Source organism: Protomyctophum parallelum, assembly GCF_964188405.1.
Source record: "Protomyctophum parallelum genome assembly, chromosome: 6".
NCBI lineage: Eukaryota > Metazoa > Chordata > Actinopteri > Myctophiformes > Myctophidae > Protomyctophum > Protomyctophum parallelum.
The window spans coordinates 18807371-18828248 of record NC_139701.1 but is presented as its reverse complement, the minus strand read 5'-3'; the positions used below and the strand labels follow the sequence as shown (position 1 = coordinate 18828248).

The 20878-nt window shown below is 41.3% G+C and overlaps 1 protein-coding gene across 1 annotated transcript; it reads right to left on the bottom strand.

Annotated features, from left to right (window-relative positions):
• Positions 1 to 1634: 1634 nt before the first annotated feature.
• On the bottom strand, positions 1635 to 20663 carry LOC310859893 (myosin-7-like; the record flags this gene model as incomplete). Its single annotated transcript, XM_083766660.1, has 38 exons — positions 20472 to 20663; positions 19862 to 20005; positions 18341 to 18497; positions 17934 to 17961; positions 17734 to 17839; positions 17395 to 17487; positions 17209 to 17272; positions 17027 to 17125; positions 16759 to 16862; positions 16202 to 16340; positions 15672 to 15790; positions 15421 to 15570; positions 14111 to 14281; positions 13651 to 13963; positions 13276 to 13343; positions 12968 to 13173; positions 12639 to 12762; positions 12345 to 12481; positions 11710 to 11965; positions 11354 to 11596; positions 10556 to 10732; positions 9967 to 10112; positions 9781 to 9871; positions 8874 to 9263; positions 8668 to 8794; positions 8444 to 8562; positions 7818 to 7923; positions 7468 to 7558; positions 6991 to 7174; positions 6570 to 6735; positions 5357 to 5481; positions 4633 to 4941; positions 4026 to 4229; positions 3346 to 3642; positions 3006 to 3110; positions 2806 to 2901; positions 2106 to 2237; positions 1635 to 1658 (listed from the first exon to the last, which is right to left on the bottom strand). Exons 1-38 carry the CDS (start codon positions 20655 to 20657, stop codon positions 1635 to 1637), a joined length of 5796 nt encoding a protein of 1931 aa, XP_083622786.1. The 5' UTR covers positions 20658 to 20663.
• Between the last annotated feature and the right edge of the window lie 215 nt (positions 20664 to 20878).

Here is a 20878-nt window from a genome sequence, read left to right as displayed (position 1 = left end):
GCCCATTTGGTTATATTTATACACTCATAAATGACCACTGACAATTTCACTGTAGTCCAGCAACTGGGAGAAGCCATAACATACGAATACCAGTTGAAAATGATTAAAATGTGACTAGGCCCTCAGCTAAGCTTGCATATTTCTGATCACTGATCACGTATTGTGCATCTTTTTATTCAGAGGCTTTTCAGGGCTGCTGGAGTTGTCGGGGTTGGTCAGTCGTCATGCCATCCACACCCAGCAGGCCTTGGCGGAAGAACACCTGGGCCCAGACAGGAGGGAAGGACCTATGTCACTCACTGTTGTATATTAGAGACCTGCGGATGAGGTTTTTGTCACATGAAACCGTGTGTAGGTCTATTGTATATATTTGTGTATTAAACACTGTTGTGCAGTAAAATTCCTGTTGTGGGGTTCATGTCCTAGCAGTCTCTTGAACCAACTTTCCAGCATGGTGGTTGTCTGAAGTTTATTTTTATTTTTATGGATGAGCATCTGAATTAACTTCATGATTATCCCAATAGCTGATGCACATGAACAGATTTATTTGTAATGGCATACATGTCTCAAATTTCAGCGTATAGCCTACTGCAGCAGCTGGTGAGTTCCTAAATGCCGCCAGCATTAAAAATCCCTGTGTTGATAAAAAAAACCCTGTGTTGGTGTACAGTGTACACTGTACAACTTGGTACATTTTTACACTACAAATTTGCTGCAGATGGTTTTGGATGATGGTTGAAGTCCAACACCCTTGGGTGTTTGGAGTTGGCGTCTAGGGCACCAAGAAAGATGAAACCTTAATCTGGTTTAAATCAAGTTTTATCTAAGGTTTATCAAGTGGTGCAACACAACTCTAATTAGAATTAATCCTTGATTAACCCTAAGCTTTAGTTCTTGGTGCAAAAGGCCCCTATGACTGAACTTTAGCCAGTCAATTATATCAAATTGAACTTTGTTTTTATTGAAAACGTTGCACAGTATAAGTGCTCAAAGCAATTTTCAATGGGTCATTCATTCATACATTGGGAGGTGAAGCCAGTGTCCTCACTTCCCACATTTACACACCAGTGGTGGCAAGCTCACACTGACCAACTCATTGGAGGCAATGAGTTCAGTGTCTTGCCCAAGGACACTTCGACATGTGGACAGGAGGAGCCGGGATTCGAACCGCCGACCCAGGGATCATTGGACGACCTGCTCTACCTCCTGAGCCACAGCCGCCCTGAGCCACAGTAAGGAATGTAAGGAAAAAGACAAACTCACTTTTAACAAGGATTTACGTTGAATACATACATGAATGACACATTTAAAAACAAACACGATGCTTTTAGATTGCTTTATTCTTTTTTCAGCTGTAAACATGGTGAAAAAAGGCTTTCTTTTGAATGGCTTGTCCTTTCTGTAATCTTACATTGCTTGCTTATACTGCTTAGCATTACTCAAAAGCTCACACAAAATCCATGTATATTGCTAGACAAATACAGTGTCTATTGGGAACAATAGTGTAAGGCCAGGTAGACTCAATTGTAGAAGTAATGGTTTACTCTCCACACTTAAAACAAAAAGCTTTTAGATTGCTTAATTATTTCTGCTATGTTGCATAGAGAAAAATGGTTTCATTCAGAGAGACAGCTTCACTCTTCTTCACCTTTACCTTTCTGCATGGGGAAAGAAGAAGAATATTATGAAAATAGTGATTTTTTTTTAATATGCATGCAAGTATTTACTCAAGTATACTGTAAGCCTACTGTACTTGAAGTGCAAGATCACTTTGGTAGAGGTTTGGGTTGTGTAGTTACCTTGCCATGATGTAACTCCAAATGTGGACAATAAAATAAATCTCCAGTGAATGGCAGTGATTAGAAATTGACAATTAAAAACATGCTCCTCATTGATTTCTTTTTTTTTTTACTATTTGAAGATTTCTTTTCTTGTCCACATTTGGAGTTACATCATGGCAAGATAACTACACAACCCAAACTTCTACCAAAGTGGTCTTGCACTTTAAGTATTTGAAAGTAGAGTATTTCTACATTCATTGCAGTATTAATACTTTTACTTAATAATGTGAATAATTTTTCCACCACAGGTATGTAGGCGCTTACCTTGCCTGTATCACGACCCTTGGCTCTGAGTTTGTTGACCTGGGACTCGGCCGTGTCAGCCCTTTCTTCTGCCTCGTCCAGTTCATGCTGCTGCTTACGGAACCTCCCAAGATTGGAGCTGGCTTGTTCCTCCTATAATATTATATGGAGAATTATTCAAGGTAAGTTATTTCTTGTCAGGACTAAGAATCCAGTTTGGCCACTGAACCGTTACTCCTGTCATGACTTGAGTAGCTTATATGGAAATAATGTATTTTCGAGGCTCCCACAGCGCACGGCAAAGAAATCACTGCGATTTCTTAAAGGGTCAATCTGAAGTTTTAGACCTTCGTCAAATGAAACACCTGCGCAAAAGTATAGTGTGTACACAGGCACTGTAACTTTTCTCTCCTACCGTGGATTTGAACCTGGTTTCCTGCGCAAGTCCTTTGAGTTTTACCATTGAGCTAATAGAGTCATCTTCCTCAGAGGATACATTTAATCGTGACCATCAGGTCAAATTTGCCGTCATTCTTGTGTCTAGGTGACCTGTGACACGATTTAAATGGCTCAATAAAAGACCAGGGAGACAAAATACATCAACGCCAAGTTATATTGTACAGAATGAACAAAATAAAATGTTATTCTTTAAAGAAAAGTTACATAGTGCCGCTTTAAGTCTGTAGATAGTTCCTAATATTCTTATAGCTTAAATACTCACAGCCTCTTCTGCACTTCTCTTGTAGGATTTGACTTTAAGCTGCAATTTATCCACCAGGTCCTGGAGGCGGCTCACATTTTTACGATCCTCCTCTGTCTGCATTAAATAAGAATAATTAAATATAATTCAAATTTTAATGCAGATACACATACGTAAGACCAAAGGTGTATTTTAGTCAGCTGAAGATATGAGGATGGTACCTGATAGGTGAGCTCCTTGATGCGTCTTTCATATTTGTGAACTCCTTTTACCAAATCAGAAGCCTTTCTTTGCTCCATGTCCAATTCAGCTTCCAGCTCCCTTACCTTAAAAGGAAGGCATAATGTAAGTACGAGTATAGGAAAAACGGAGAGAGAAAAACATGGCTGTCTCTGACTGTAGGTGTGCAAAAGGACCCTTTTCTTCTAGGGAAAACAGAGTAAAATATTGAAAATTTTGAATAATTTTGCATTTTTTGAACACATCTTCGTCCTGACTCAAAACATTTTTAACGCAGCACATTAACGTATAGTTTCAGGAATCAAATTTATCGTTGCTCACCCTGGCCTCCAGTTTTTGGACCTGCTTCTTGCCACCTTTGATGGCAATCTGCTCGGCCTGGTCCAGACGCTGCTGCAGGTCCTTGATGGTCTGCTCCATGTTCCTCTTCATGTGCTCCAGGTGAGCGCTGGTGTCCTGCTCCTTCTTCAGCTCCTCCGCCATCATGGCGGAGTCCGTGATGGCCTTCCTGGCCTTCTCCTCGGCACTCCTACACTCCTGCATGGCCTCTTCCACCTCGTTCTGGAGCTGGGACGTGTCTGCCTCCAGCTTCTTCTTCTGGTTCAGTAGGCTGGTGTTCTGAAATCAGAACCCAAAAATAAAATATCACAATTTTAGATATACGGTAAGAGAATCAGTTATTTCATTAGTCTTTCTGATTTGCGTTTATTCCATTTTAACCAATTGAAACCGGGAAAGCATAAGTGTCATTTTAGATTTTAGCTATTGGTTGGCTATTAAAAATCACACCTGTGTGAAATGAGTGTTGCAACTCTGTGTGGGGGCGCGTGCGCGCGAGAGCTGGGGGTCAGCGGCCAAATACATATCATTTTGGGTGTCCGTGACATGAGAAAGTTTGAGAACCACCGACATACATAGTTTTCCAGAAAACCGTTAGGATTTAGAAGATATTCTTTTGTAGAATCGGCCTCGGGTCTTAATGGGCTAATTGACTTTAATACCTGAGAGTGCAGCAGCTGCACTCTTTCAGAGACGTCTCGCAGTTCCTGCTCCGCCAGCTTGCGGCCTCTGTCAGTCTGCTCCACCACACACCTCAGCTCATCAAGCTCAGCCTGCAGAAGGTTGTTGTGTCTGTCCACGATGGCCATGTTGTCCTTCAGGTCATCATTGTCACGATGAGCATCGTCCAACTGCAGCTGGGAGTCCTGTTGAAAATATGATTTTTTTTTTGTTTCTTGCTTGTCGGTCAGTTAAATAATGAAAGCTATTGACTTGTTTTATAATGCAACGATATTTCTGTTTTCTCCAGTGATAGAAGAAGTACAGTATTTTGTATCAATACGGCAATGTTCTATTTTCAAATGGCCGAAATATACCAGTATACAGTATAGGGCTGAAGTGGTTAATGTCTTTTGTAATAAACAAAATCTACAAAGTAACTAAAGTTTTCATTGAATTGTGGTGTAGTACAAAATCTGGTTCTAACATGTAGTGGAGTAGAAGTAAACGTATGGAAGAACTCCAGTAAAGGAAAAATAACTCAACAGTAGTACTTTAGTACATACAGTAGTACTTAGTTACTTTAAAGTTGAAACAGCGGTACTATACCTTCAGATGGGACTGGAGTCCTCTGAGCTGTTTCTGAGCCTCGGCCGCCTGCCTGTTGGCGTGGCTGAGCTGGAGCTCCATCTCATTAAGGTCTCCTTCCATCTTCTTCTTCAGCCTGAGAGCCTCGTTCCTGCTGCGAGCCTCGGCCTCCAGGGAGCCCTGCAGGGTCTCTAGCACCCTCTGCTGGTTCCTCTTGGCCGCCTCCATCTCCTCCTCCTTCATGGCCAGCCTGCGCTCCATCTCGGCCTTCACCTGGTTGAACTCCAGCTGAGACCGGAGGATCTTGCTTTCCTCGTACTCCAGGGAGCCCTGTTTGACAGAGGTGGAAAAAGTATGCACACTTCTTTTGCTAGAGTAAAAGTATCATTAGTATCATCATTACATTCTGCAATGTAGAAATACTTAAAGTAGCCTAGTAGAAAGTACTCATTGTGCAGAATGTCCCATTTCACAAGTTTTCAAATATAAAATAGTTCCTAATTGTAGCTTGGGCTATTTTCAAATGCCAGAAATTTATATTCTGACATGTAATGGGTAATGTATGTTTTGTAATAATAGTCAAAATCTACAAAGTAACTATATAACCAAAGTGTAGTACTATAGTATAATGCTTCTGAGATGTATAGGAAATACTTAATTTAAGTACCACTGCATCACATCATGAGAAATGTACTATCATGTGACATATAAACTGTGATATGTTCACAGCTTATTCCAGCCTCACCTCGGCTTCCTCCAGAGCAGCCTTCGTCTCCACCTTCTCCTGCTCCAGTTGTTTCCGTATCTTCTCCAACTCATGGATGTGCTTTCCTCCCTCACCAAGTTGATCAATCAGGTCAGACATTTCCTCTGTTTTAATAGCATTCAAATGATTTTAAATTGGTCGCGGCCGTGCAAAGATTAGCCTTAATATCCATTTTATTAACCCATTAAAACCGGTCATATTAGATTTTTAGAAAAATGTCAGATATAGTAAGTAAGTAAGTACATTTTATTTATAGAGCACTTTTCAAAACAAAGTTACAAAGTTACAAAGTACAGTAAAAACAACAATATAAACAATCAAGTTAAAACAAGGCACAAAGGAGCAAACACAACAAAGAGTAAGAGCAGAAACTTAAATTGATGGTCATACTAATGGTCAAACTAAAAGTAAAAGTATACAAGATAAAATGTAACCTACATAAGTGAGTTTTTAACTTGGACTTGAAACCTTCAACAGACTCTGCATTTTTAATTGATAGGGTAGGGCGTTCCACAATGTGGGAGTAACCAATGCAAAGGCCTGGTCCCCCTTGGTTTTCAGTTTTGTCACCGGAATATTCAGGAGGCCTTGGTCAGAGGACCTGAGGGGTCTTACATTTGGCTTTGCCACCAGTAAGTCTGTAATATAAAGTGGGGCTAGGCCATGTAGTGCTGTATAGGTTGTTAAAAGGATTTTAAAATCGATTCTGGATTTGATAGGGAGCCAGTGTAGTTCAGCCAGTACCGGTGTTATGTGTTATGTGTTTGTATTGGTGAGAATTCTAGCGGCTGTATTCTGTACTAATTGTTTGTGAATAGAGGAACAGTTAAGGGTAGTGTACAGTCCATTACAGTAGTCGAGACGGGATGAAACAAAAGCATGAATAATTTTTTCCAGATCTTGAGAAGTGAGGATGGGTTTGATTTTTGATATATTCCTTAAGTGATAAAAACATGATTGGGTGACCTTCTTTACGTGGGGCTCGAAGTTCATGTGTCTATCGAAATAGACACCCAGATTTTGGCAGTGTCAGTCATGTTGGAAGCCAGTGGGCCCAAGCCTTGAAATCTTTGTGTATTCTGTATATTTGTGTTATTTTCCAAAGAGCACCTTGCAACATACTCTCTGTATTTTAGTCCAGTACTTCATTCCAAACATTTTTAGATATTAAAGGTTAATGAAACCATAGTACCTTGAAGGTTCTTGTTCTCTCTCTTCATGGTGTCCAGATGTTCCAGACACTCTTCATACGAGTTCTTCAGTTTGAAGAGCTCGCTGCTGAGAGACCTGCTCTCTTTCCGGGCGCTCTCCAGCTCTGTCTGAGATTCTTCATGCTTCTGCTTGTACTCAGCCAGGACCTGGTTAAATAATGTGTCGCGTTAGATCAGAAAATGCAACATATTAAGAAGTAACTACTGGTCAGCCGGGCGCCTGATGCAGGGGAAAGGAACTGGTTGGGATAACGTGTTGCTTCCACGTGTTACATCCAACCAGGGAAACACCTCCCTGTCAGGTGAAAAGAGAAGCCGTTTGACACAGGTTGAGAAAAATGCTTTACAAAAATCGTGGGATGAACAAAAGTAACTACATTTTTCTTGTGTTTTTATTATTACCTTGTCAAAGTTTCTTTGCTTCTTGTCCAGAGTTGCAGCAGTAGCATTAGATCTCTCCACATCTGCCATGAGATCTTCAATCTCATGCTCCAGCCTCTGTTTGGTTTTCCCCAGAGAGGAGCATTTAGCATTAACACCCTCCACAGATTCCTCTGCATCCTGCAGACGCTGGGCTAACTTCTTCCTACATTTACATGGACCAGAAGCAATAGATGAGATACGGCAAACAAAGATAATCCCAAACAATATTTCAGATGGCATATTTTTCATGTACAACCTCAGGATTACATTTCCAACTTTTCAGTACTTTTACTCACTTTTCACTACAAAACATACTTTCTGTTGAACCAATCGCCAAAGAATCTCCTTTGGCCACGCTACCATTTCAATTTAATTCAGACTGAATAATGGAGTGAAATGTGTGTGTGTCAGGCTACATGACTGCAATCCTAAATCTTTCCAGAAAACGTTACTTACTTTGCGTCCTCCAGCTCCTCAGTCCTCTGGATGGCATCAGTCTCGTACTTGGCTCTCCACTGAGACACCTCAGAGTTAGCCTTGGACATACCTAGGGATGGGACAATATGAAGAGTACTGTCAACATTATTGTGGCAAAAATAATCGCTTATTGACTATTTTTGCGAGAATCAAAATCTGCTTAAAACTTGACATGCCTATTCTGGGGGGAACAAGCTCACAACGCATAAGCGTATACAAGTGGTATTGAATTTCCAGCTCAACAAAAGCTAATTAATGTGAGCATTTTCTATCACGATAAACTATAATAAGGATTATGTTCCCATCCCTCTAGATTGTAGAAGACATACCCCGTTGCAGCTCGGCCCTGGCCTCCTGTTCCCCCTCATACTGCTCTCTCAGCAGATCACAGTCATGGCGAGCAGACTGCACTGCATGGGAAAGAGCATTCTTGGCCTGTTGGGGAAAAATATGGTTTATGAATACGCGTATCCGCCAAAGGGATAGATGTAGAATCCACAAATAGAATAAGGAAAATCCATATGCCATTGTCGGGTGGAAAACTGAGCATTACTTTTCAGGAAATGGAACCTGTATTCCTATGGATCCAATGTCATTATTTAGTTACAACAACCTGTTAATACTTTGCATTGGTCAATATTTATAAAACCCACAGACACACCTAAAATACATAGCAGCCTTTCTTCTAGGGAAAACAGAGTAAAATAATGAAAATTTGGAATAATTTATTTAACACAAATCTGACTCAAAACATTTTCACATGGGGGTCCGTAGCCAAATCAATTTGGCATTGCGCTGTGAGCTTGTGGACCGGCAAATGTTGTGTGAGAGTGTAATATGGAGAAGTAGAGCATTATCTTTTGGTCCACAATCCTTTTATGAATGAGTTTGTGGTAGTTACATCCACATGACATTTCTAACTAAATACCATTTAATTGAATCATAATTATTGTACCTTGACTTCCTCCTCCAGTAGTCTCTTGAGGTCTTCATTCTGCTGTGTGTATGACAGCTTCCCTCTGCTCAGCTGGGAGATGAGAGTGTCCTTCTCCTCCGTCTGCCTGGTGAGCTCACCTGTAGCCAATTTTAATATGTGGCTGAAATCAAACTCCACCTCCTGAATGAACTTGATGGGAATATATTAATTATTTGTTTTGACCCCATTTAGCAGTGTCATACCATTCTCAGTTTGAAGCTTTGCTTTCTGCATGGTGATTTCAGTAATGGAGCGTTGACCTTCCTCTGCTTTTGTTCGGTATTCAGCCATCTGATCCTCCAGTGTTCGGCACATTTTTTCCAAGGTTGTCTGTAAAACAATATTTACACAAATATCACAGGAAATTGAACGTGCAACGATTCAACACGATTAGGAAACTCGGACTCACTTTGGCGTTCACAAATTGCTCCATGTTGGAGACCACGTCGTCCAGCTCCAGCCGTAGCTCGCTCTTGTCTTTCTCCAGCTTCTGCTTGACTCTCTGGAGGCTGTCGACCTGTTCTCCCAGGTCGGCCACGCTGTCTGCGTTCTTCTTCCTCAGCGCGGTGGCCGTGGCCTCGTGCTGCAGAGTGGACTCTTCCAGGTCTCTGCGCACCTTCTGGAACTCGGCCTCTCTCTTCTTGTTCATCTCGATCTGGGCGGAGGTGGCTCCTCCAGCCTCCTGCAGCCTGTCGCTGACCTCCTCCAGATCTCTGGACAGGTCTGCCCTCTGCTTGGCCACCGTGGCTCTGGCAGCTCGCTCTGCCTCCAGTTCCTCCTCCAACTCCTCAATACGGGCCTGAACATACAATGTACATTATAGGGCTGTCGCCGTTACGCATTCTAAGCTGACGATGAATTGTCATATATTGTGATTAACGATTTAATTGTGTTGTTGACATTGAACATTGGAACATAATATGAATCAAATTAGAATTTCCGTTTGCCTTTAGGCTTTGTAATCAAAACCTATATGACAAATAACTTACAGTAAATATACAAAGACATTACTGACATATTTAATAATATTTTAGATCAGCAATTAAATGTACACTATAAGCTTAGTGTAATCTTTATTCTTTAGTGTAAAGTAAATATATATAATCGATTGGACGATTATGTAATTGTGACAGGCATATGTATATTTATCCCAAAACTTTGTTTTTCACAGCTGTTTCAGAAGGATTCGCACAAAACTTGGTGCTGGGCCAAGGAGGGCCTGATGCACATTGGTGCTTCACTGGGCAATTGTTATTTCCTAGTTGTAACTTATACTGTAAGTTGTGCAATCATAGCATTTTATATTGCATTCATACCTGCAACTCCTTAAGTTTCTTCTGAAGTTGAGCTCCCAAAGTCTTTTCATCCTCAATCTTACTGTTTTGCTGGCTAATGTCAAAGTCCTTCCTATTAAAAAGGAAAATGTGTACATTGCGTTTTGTAAAAACGATTGTAGATTAGATTTATAATGTTTTGCGCGATTGTCATATAAAATAATTTACTTCTTCAGCCTCTCCTCAAGTTGCTGTTTGTCATTCTTCAGGTCCATTTGGTTCTCCTGGGTCACCTTCAGGTCTCCTTCCAGCTTTCTCTTTGCTCTCTCAAGATCCATCCTGGACTTTTTCTCTTGTTCCAATGATCCTTCCAGCTAAAAAAATATATAAATAAATGAAACACCGCTTTTCTAAGAACCCAAAGTTACTTTACATGTGTGTGAGGGCTCCAGGGAGAGAGGGTTAAATAACATTAACAACTTTATTAGGAAAGAAAAAACTAAGATACGCAAGATAAGAAATAAAAGCAGTAACACACTAAAAGCAAACAAGAGATGATGCAAAGTCAACTCGAAAGGCAATTACAGGGTTTTCAGGGAACCTTTGAGGGTAGGGAGGGTAATGTGCATTCCAGAGGGATTCCTCAGCATTCTATAAGTCTATTGCTTTGATAATGTGTTATTATTGACGTGGCGTGTGTACACATTTTAGCAGCGACCGAGCCAACAGTGCCGGGGGTTAGCTGGTCACAGACGGAAGGACAGAAGGACACAGGGTACAAACTCTCTCGGCGTGGCGGGACAATAATGCTACTCACAACATCAGCCTGCTGCTCAAGCTTGGTCTTGAACTTGGTCAGAGTGTTGACCTTGTCCTCCTCACTCTGCAGGTCGTCCAGTGTCTGCTGGTGAGCCTCCTGCAGAGCCTTCTTCTCCTTGGTCAGCTTGATGATGGTTTCATCCAACGCCGACATCTCTTCAGTCATGCATTTAACCTAGAATGTAGTTGGTGTTGCATTTAGTTTCAGTATATATTTCAGTTGCTTGAGTAAAATTCTTTATTATTATGAGTTACTGTAAGACATTTCTTCTCAGAGTGGTATTTTGTTCTATTGTTACTACAGCCCAATTCAGGGGAAAGGCACGCTCAACTCGGGTAGCCAGTCTGTGAGGGTTCAGGCGTGTGCTGTGTGCAGATTCATGGAAAACATATAGAAAGCAGTGCTGCTGCTCTGGATCTTCAACATTATTAAACAAGACTCCTACGTCCTACTATTACTGAGAGTGTGGATGTTTTTCTCTTTCTATACTACCTCGGCCCGGCACCTGGTTTTAAGTGAGTGGATGTGCGTGCTGTATTGTACTTTTCTGGGTCCGGGGACCCCCAGGGGTTCCAGAGTCACTGGCAAAAATGACAATAACAACTTTATCTATGGCTATTCAAAAATAGTAGATCTACAAGCTTGTACAGCTGCTATTTTAGTTTTTACATAAATCTTCTCTTCTGGGAGGTCTCTCATAGTACAAACTCTTTCCAGATGCGGGGTCCGCGGCCAAATACATATCAAGGTGGGGGTCCTTGACCTTGACATGAAAACTGTCTTCCATTAGCCTACCTTGTTCTCAGTAACTTGCTTCTCCCGCTCCACTTTAGCCAGAGTGAGCTCCAGATCATCGATGTCTTTCTTGAGTTCTGAGCATTCGTCCTCCAGCTTCCTCTTCTTGGTGGTGATCTCTGCGTTCACCTCCTCCTCGTCCTCCAGTCTCTCTGACAGCTCTTTGCTTTTGGCCTCCAGCTGGACCTGGGTCTTGATCAGACGCTCACAGCGCTCTTCAGCATCTGCAAGATTGTCTTGTTCCTGTTTTATTTTATTTTAAATACGATGCAATTACATATTTTATTTTTGGAAATGTTTTTGTAAACACTATTTTTTTTTATATTGATGTGATCTGTGTGTTATCTGTGACTCACAGACTGAAAGTGGAGCAGCAGGTCATTCTTCTCCTGGAGAAGAGTGACCATTTTCTCTTCCAGTTCCTTCTTTCGGGCGTCTGTTTTAGCGGAGCTCTCCTTTAGCTTGGTGAAGTCGTCCTTCATGTTGGCCATCTGCTTCTCAGTCTCGGCTGTTTTCAGCAGAGGCTTGATCTTGAAGTACATCATCATCCAGGGCCAGTTCTTGACACCCAGGAAGGCACGCACATTCCACTTGATCACCGTTAAGGCATCCCTGTTGAAAATAACTTTGGTTTAATCCCCTTCTATTATGGCCAGTGATGTAAAGTAACTAAGTACATTTACTCAAGTACTGTACTGTATTTTTACTTTACTGGAGTATTTCCAAATTTCAATACTTTTACTTCTATACTCCACTACATCTCAGAGACACATATTGTACTTTTTACTGCACTATTATTTGCTAATTATAGTTACTACTTTGAAGATTTTGAATATTATTACAAAACCTACATTAACCACAGTGCGTCACTTTTGCGACACGTTGTGAGCTTGTAGATCGGCTATTTTCAAATCATTTTCATACATTTGGAAACGGCAAAATTTGTACTTTTAATGGTATAAGGCTAAGCTGTTTGCTTTTTGTACTGTACCTTCTTTCTACAAGTGTCTTGTATTCCAACCTGGCGAGTACTCCTCTGGCTCTGGCCTGAATTCCAGTGATGATGAGAGCGAGACGGTCGTCTCTCATCTCCTCAAGAACACCCAGGAGACCAGCTTTGAAGAACACCTTACACATTATGGACAGAGGACCATTTGTAAACGGAAAAGATCTACTAAAAAATATATTTCCAGTGTAAATATCAGTACATTATTATAAGATTATTTTGGGGGTCGTAGCCTGAAATGGTTGAGAACGACTGATCTACAGTATTTACAACACCAACCTTGGTGTGTCCAAACTTATACTGCAGATGATCAATATCCAAGGAGGCCAGAAGTTTCTCTGACGCCTTCTTGTTGTCCATGAACTGCCCCTCAGGGACAGCGCTTGGATTGAGAACACGGTATCTGAATCACACATGGTAAAACACAGATTTAGAATCAATCCATTTTACAAACAGTTTGTGACAATTTAAGAACGTAATCAACAAATAAAAACTATAAAAACTGGTCAAACATTGGCCAAATTGTCAAATACTATTAAAAAAAAACAGGCAGAAATTGTCAGAATATCCAAACTACAGGCGTTGTGAGCTTGTAGTTCATGTTGGACCTTTGCTTGAAGTCTGCATACTGGACCCTGTTGGGGAAGCCCTTCCTGCAGATCCTGATGCCTTCCAGCACACCGTTGCAGCGTAGCTGGTGCATCACCAGAGGATTCTCCATGATCCCGGGAGTCTTGGACTCGTTGGGGATCAGGCAGCGCACAAAGTGGGGATGGGTGGACCTCAAGTTGGTCATGAGTTTATTCAGGTTCTCCTGTGAGTTATAACAAAGCATCAATGGGTTACACTATCTTATTGATATTATTCTGTAGTGTAGAGGTTCAAAGGTCAAAGAGTTTGTCCTGCAAATGTTCACCCTGTGCAAGGCAGACACCGTCTGGAACGAGGAGCCCTTCTTCTTTTTTCCAACAGAACTCTTGTCCTCTATAGATGATGAAAAGGATAGACCATAATGTGTTACACCATAGTGTGTAACACCTGAATATAGACAACATGAAACATAATATGAATAGATAGACCAACTCCTTGAATATGTCTCTGCTGTCCGGCAGAAACCAACTGTGTCCAAAATATTAAGGGAATATTAAAGGAAAATATTAAAGGACTTTTTTCTTTAGGACAACAAAATACTGCCTCTTTAATTGGTATGGTGACTTTATACACTGTCAGAAAAAGAGATTCTGCCCGACAGCGATGACTTACTGAACTCCATCTAGTATATATCCCATACCTGCAGCATCTGAACCAGCATAGCCAGCAAACAGCACACCGAGCAGCTTGAGGCTTGACTTCTGGAAGAGGCCGACCACCGTCTCGTTGAGAGGGTCCTTGTTCTTCACCAGCCAGTTGGAGATGTTGTAGTCCACGGTGCCGGCGTAGTGGACCAGGGAGAAATGGGACTCCGGTCTGCCCTTCACAGGCTTGGGCTTCTGGAAGTTGGGATGCTTGCCCAGGTGGTTGTCGTACAGCTTGGCCTTGAACGTTTCGTCACTAGCCTTGGGGAACATGCACTCCTCTTCGAGGATTGACATGATACCCATGGGCTGGAGAAAACGTGGGAAAGAGACGCCAATATTATTTATAAGAAAACTGAGCTTATTAAAGACCTGTGGACAAGGACCCCCAAATTGGTACCCCCAATCTGAAAATGGAATTCAATGCAGGCTGCCAAGTCCATGTACAGTACCTACCTTCTCAATGAGTTCAATGCAGGCGGCCAAGTCCATGCCAAAGTCAATGAACACCCACACGATGCCCTCTTTCTTGTACTCTTCTTGTTCCAACACAAACATGTGGTGGTTGAAGAACTGCTGCAGCTTCTCATTAGTGAAGTTGATGCACAGTTGTTCAAAGGTGTTGAACTGAAAGGGAACACAATTAGACAGATTAGACACATTAGAAGAACTAAGCGACTGTGGCTCAGGAGGTAGAGCAGGTCGTCCAATGATCCATGGGTCGGCGGTTCGAATCCCGGCTCCTCCTGTCTACATGTCGAAGTGTCCTTGGGCAAGACACTGAACCCCAAATTGCTCCTGATGTGCTGGTTGGTACCTTGTATGGCTTCCGCCGCAATCGGTGTATGAATGTGTGTGTGAATGGGTGAATGTAATGCACAATCTATGTAAAGCGCCTTGGATTAATTGAACAATGTGGACCCTGTTGTAAACAAGTGTAATGCTTAATTGGGTCGTCCACTCACAGTTAACAGTCTTTGTATTGAGTTTGTGCTTGAAATGTACTGTAAATTCTGCAAACTGTTAATAAATATTTCAATCAATCAATCAATCAAAAGGATAAAGGCGCTATATAAATGCACCATTTACCATTTAAACAGATGTTTGTAGGAGGTATATGCAATGTATACATTTGAATTGCAGCAAATTGTTCCATTGGTGGAAGCTATCAATATTTCTATCACGCTCATTTGGTGTTACTTTTGAGTGATGCAGACGCTACTGTCTACCAGGTGTTTATGAAATGTATGTTGCACATCCTCTATGGCTATGTACCCTCTTCTCGTATACAAGTTGGATGCACAATATTGAAAATGTGGCCGATATGCGATTACCCATTACTTGCGAGGTCAAATCTACTAGTACTCCAGTAGGGTTTAACTTACACCTGGTACTGTACACATTAAAGATGCACAGTGCATTCTTATTCCCTGATTTAGGTCTACTTATGTACATATTAGTTTATTATTTGTACTACTTGTTGACCCCTTTGAAAACTTCTCCTGAAAACGCTGATTGAATCTGTCAACCACCTGGCTTTTTCAGCTTTACAATTAAATATACATTATAAAATAAAATATTGGTTAAAATCGATATATTCTTTTGACATTGTTTTTTTGGAAATTGCATTTGCATAATGATACGATGTGCATCCCTAAATACATCCTATAAATTCCCCATAATTGGCCAGAATAGAATAGAATACAATATTATTCTATTCTCAAAATGTACAACCATACCTATACCTAATTGTTCCAAATACTCACATCAAAGATCTCAAAGCCAGCGATGTCCAGCACACCAATGTAGAACTGGCGAGCATTCTTGGTGTCCAGGGACTGGTTGATTCTCACCACCATCCACAGGAACATCTTCTCATACACTGACTTGGCCAGCGCACCAATAGAGTAGTAGACCTGACAAAAGTTGAATTAAGGCATATCACAAACTGAATTTAGCTTCATTAACACATACGGTATATTGCTGTGTTACTGTAAATACAATAACTGACACTCACTTGATTGACACCCTGACCTTTGGTGACCCATTCATTTCCTACTTTGACCCTTGGGTGGCACAGGCCCTTGATGAGGTCAGCAGCATTCAAACCCATCAAATATGCCACTTTGTCAGCATCTGGAGCAGCAAAATGTTGAGACATTTCAATCACAAATGCACATTATCTTTACCCATTTAGACCTATTTAAGGCCAATTCTACTAAATGTCCTTGTCCTTTGTGCTCAAACTTTTTCATGTTGGAAAAAGGATCCCAAGATGATATGTATTTTGTTCCAGGGACCACCATATATATATATATATATATATATATATATATATATATATATATATATTTCTTTTTTTAATTATTATTATTTTATTTTATTTATTTATATAATTTGTAACTTATGTTTTTTAGTTTTTGTTTTTTCAAAGATTGTGACGCGCTATTTTTGAATAGCCAAAGTAATAAAATGACACAGATGCTTTCCCGGTGGTTTTACTGTGTTAAACTAAGACTACATACTGTACATGCTATGACATCTTACCCTCAGTGCCATCAGGCTCCGCCTGTTCCTCTCTGGGTCTGGTCTTGAACTTCATGTTGCCATAGTGCATGATGGCACCAGTCATCTTATAGATGCCATTCTTTTCCTCCTGGGTGAAACCCAGCACATCGAAAGCTTCCTAAAACGGGAGATTATTGTTCTCAAGTTGGTTATTGGACTTCATTGCCCCATTGACATCCCTCATTGATTTATTACATATTATTGTCAATTCATCCATTACTTTTGTATTACCTTTGCTTACGTTTTCTATATACTAGGATGAACAGTAGTTTAGAACAACAGTTGTTATTTTGCATTTGGATATTGCCCGCTATCGCACACCTGTCTTCCCAGGAAGCAGGTCCCCCTCTTTACTTTTCCTATTTTCGGAGAGATTATAAAATCTAACAGACCTTTCGTCTCTTTTTGTTAAATTGGCTTTTGAAGCTCTTTGAGATCATTCATGCCATTGTGATTTAGGGCTATACAAATCAATGACTTGTGAAATGATAGTGGTAAATGTTATTAATAATATTTGTATCCACAGAGTCGCGCACATCAGTACTCATCAGCTCATCAGCATCGTTGATTGAAGTCACAGTTAGCACTCCTTGGGAGATGTAGCCGTAGTCATAGGGATTGGAGGTGACGAGGAGCATCTCTGTAAAGCATCCAGAATAGTACAGGAGCATGGTTAATGTTTCTCCTATAGTGAGTACTGAGTAGGTATTAGAACAATGTTGTACAGGAGCATGGTTAATGTTTCTCCTATAGTGAGTACTGAGTAGGTAGTAGAACAATGTGGTTGTATGCGTCAGTATTCACCCAGCAGCTCTGGTTTCCTTTGGGACAGAATCTGGTAGAAGATGTGGTAGTCTCTCTCAGCTTTGAGCTGATAAGTGACACGGGACTTCTCTAGCAGGTCTGAAAGACATGGAAGTTTTAACTTGATTCTTGTTTTTACTGTGTAAATGCATCAACGTGATACAAATGGAATTCGTACTTACAAGTCTCAATATCGGCAGATGACAACTTGCCACTAACGCCAAAGTGAATTCTGATGAATTTACCCTAAGAAATACAGACGGTTTGTTTAGGACTTTTTGATGACAGAAAATCTGGACTGTGAATTGTTAGGCCTACTACTTATTTTTATTGACACGAGCTGCGTGCGTGCGTGTGTGCGTGCGTACAAATCTGGAAGAGTTGTCATTCCTGAGGGTCTTGGCGTTTCCAAAAGCCTCCAGAGCAGGGTTAGCCTGAATGATTTGATCTTCAAGGGTTCCCTAGAGAAATGGAGAAGAGCACATTTTCTTATCAAAAGCTGTTTTCATAAGTATCTACTACACGTCTCTCATACGGCTACATGGATTGCTGATTCAACCTGTTATGCCCATATATGGAGATCTCTGTATCTGTCAGTCCTTGTCCCTGTTATGCCTGTAGGACCCTAGCCCTGAGGGACTCCGACCATTTGGGGTTTAAGCGGTTAACTGTTGAAGAGCCATGCACTAGATTTGACAAAAAGAGACCTTCTTCTCCTGAGCAGCGTCCTTCTTTCCAGAAACGGCTGCGATGCTGGCAAAATACTGGATGACTCTCTTGGTGTTCACAGTCTTCCCTGCTCCTGATTCCCCACTGGAGATAGAAGAACACCTTGTTTTGTTAACGAGATTAACCTTTGTTTGTGTGTTATAGCAGATCATATATGAGTAAAGCATGCTTTACTCACGTGATCAAGACGGATTGATTCTCCCTGTCTGCAAAGGTTAAAGAGAAGGTTCATGTGATGTGTGTGTGGTAGGCCTACTCATATTAAGGCAGTCACATTAATACATCGACAGTGTTTTGTCGATGAAACTTCTATTGATATATTATAACATTATTTATAAAATAAATCATGTTTCATTGTGATACGGATGAATAGCAACTTAAAGGTACTATAACTATACTATAGTTTGTCCCATTGATCCAAGCTGGATCCAAGCTGGAATTGATCTCTGAAACAAATAATGTGAAAAATGCTCGCCGCCCACCCATGTGGTTGACATGGTCAGATGGGTGGACCGACCGTGAACGCTTTCGGGGCCTTTCTGTTTTAGGCCTTGAGCTAAAACAATACAACAATACAGTGCATACCTTTCAGCATGTACTGGTAGGCATTGTCTGAGATGGAGAAGACGTGGGGAGGAGCTTCACTCCTCTTCTTGCCTCTGTAGGCGTTGACCACCGACTGGTCGTACACCGGCAGCCACTTGTAGGGGTTGACAGTCACCAGGAACAGCCCCGAGTAGGTCTGTGGACCAAGGAGGGGTCACATTACATTATAATGACATTCAGTAGGTCTGTGGACCAAGGAGAGGTCACATTATAATGACATTCAGTAGGTCTGTGGACCAAGGAGGGGTCACATTATAATGACATTCAGTAGGTCTGTGGACCAAGGAGGGGTCACATTATAATGACATTCAGTAGGTTTGTGGACCAAGGAGGGGTCACATTATAATGACATTCAGTAGGTCTGTGGACCAAGGAGGGGTCACATTATAATGACATTCAGTAGGTCTGTGGACCAAGGAGGGGTCACATTATAATGACATTCAGTAGGTTTGTGGACCAAGGAGGGGTCACATTATAATGACATTCAGTAGGTTTGTGGACCAAGGAGGGGTCACATTATAATGACATTCAGTAGGTTTGTGGACCAAGGAGGGGTCACATTATAATGACATTCAGTAGGTCTGTGGACCAAGGAGGGGTCACATTATAATGACATTCAGTAGGTCTGTGGACCAAGGAGGGGTCACATTATGACATTCAGTAGGTCTGTGGATCATCCAGGCTGCGTAACGCTCTTTAAGGTTAAACATTCAGACTCACATAGATCATCCAGGCTGCGTAACGCTCTTTAAGGTTAAACATTCAGACTCACATAGATCATCCAGGCTGCGTAATGCTCTTTAAGGTTAAACATTCAGACTCACATAGATCATCCAGGCTGCGTAACGCTCTTTAAGGTTAAACATTCAGACTCACATAGATCATCCAGGCTGCGTAACGCTCTTTAAGGTTAAACATTCAGACTCACATAGATCATCCAGGCTGCGTAACGCTCTTTAAGGTTAAACATTCAGACTCACATAGATCATCCAGGCTGCGTAACGCTCTTTAAGGTTAAACATTCAGACTCACATAGACCATCCAGGCTGCGTAACGCTCTTTGAGGTTAAACATTCAGACTCACATAGACCATCCAGGCTGCATAACGCTCTTTAAGGTTAAACATTCAGACTCACATAGATCATCCAGGCTGCGTAACGCTCTTTAAGGTTAAACATTCAGACTCACATAGACCATCCAGGCTGCATAACGCTCTTTAAGGTTAAACATTCAGACTCACATAGATCATCCAGGCTGCGTAACGCTCTTTAAGGTTAAACATTCAGACTCACATAGACCATCCAGGCTGCATAACGCTCTTTAAGGTTAAACATTCAGACTCACATAGATCATCCAGGCTGCGTAACGCTCTTTAAGGTTAAACATTCAGACTCACATAGATCATCCAGGCTGCGTAACGCTCTTTAAGGTTAAACATTCAGACTCACATAGATCATCCAGGCTGCATAACGCTCTTTAAGGTTAAACATTCAGACTCACATAGATCATCCAGGCTGCGTAACGCTCTTTGAGGTTAAACAGCACAGCAGGCTCATGGAGGAAGGTGAACATCGCCATGTCTTCTATCTTATCATACTTTGGCGGGTTCTGGGGATGGACGTTCTCCAACTTATGGGTAGCTATCTGTGGGAAATAAGACATTATGGTATATTGACATTTCTTATATGGTCATACTTTCACTCCAACCATTAGTCCTATATTTTAACCCCACGTTTTTTGCATTGGCTATTCAAAAAGAGCAGATCTATACAAGGTCACAGCGTGTTACTTCATGCCGCACTGCAAAATTGTACATCTGTTATTTTGTGTTTTAATTTAAAGAAAATTACGTACCAAGGACCCCCAATATCATATCATTGTGGAGGTCCTTGGTATGAAAAGGTTTGAGAACTGCTGGTTTATAAGTCATTTGTAAATCGGCCTCGGTTCTTAATGGCTTAAAATATGTATAGATACTGTATTAGAGTGACTTCTTATTGAAAATGTATTTTGGCAGCTGTCTGCATGGGAAACCTTAGCAATGACCTCCCACTATGGGCAGCTGCCCATCATTAAACTCTATACCGTACACGTATCATGGCACACTTACTTTTCCAAACTCTGTTTCCACTATGGCTTTGTCTATGAGTCTGGTGGTGATGGTAGCCTTGCAATACTCCACATCCGCGTCGGGAACAAAACACTGCGTCTTCATGTCGAACAGGCGAGTCTGGGCCTCCAGGCGCTCCCTGTCTGTCTTTCGCAGAAACGGAGCCGCAGCCCCAAACTCTAGCATGAGAGCGTCCCCCTGCATCTCTGGGTTAATTCTTCAATGGTTTTTCAAAGAGTAAAAGTGCAAAAGTATCAGAATATACTTAAAGTAACAAAAGTAAAAGTAGTCATTATGCAGTTTCACAAGTTCAATATGTATACATCTTTTGAAAATAGAAAATCTACAAGCTCACAACGCACATTGTGAGCTTGTAGATTGGCTATTTTCAAATAGCCAAAATGCAG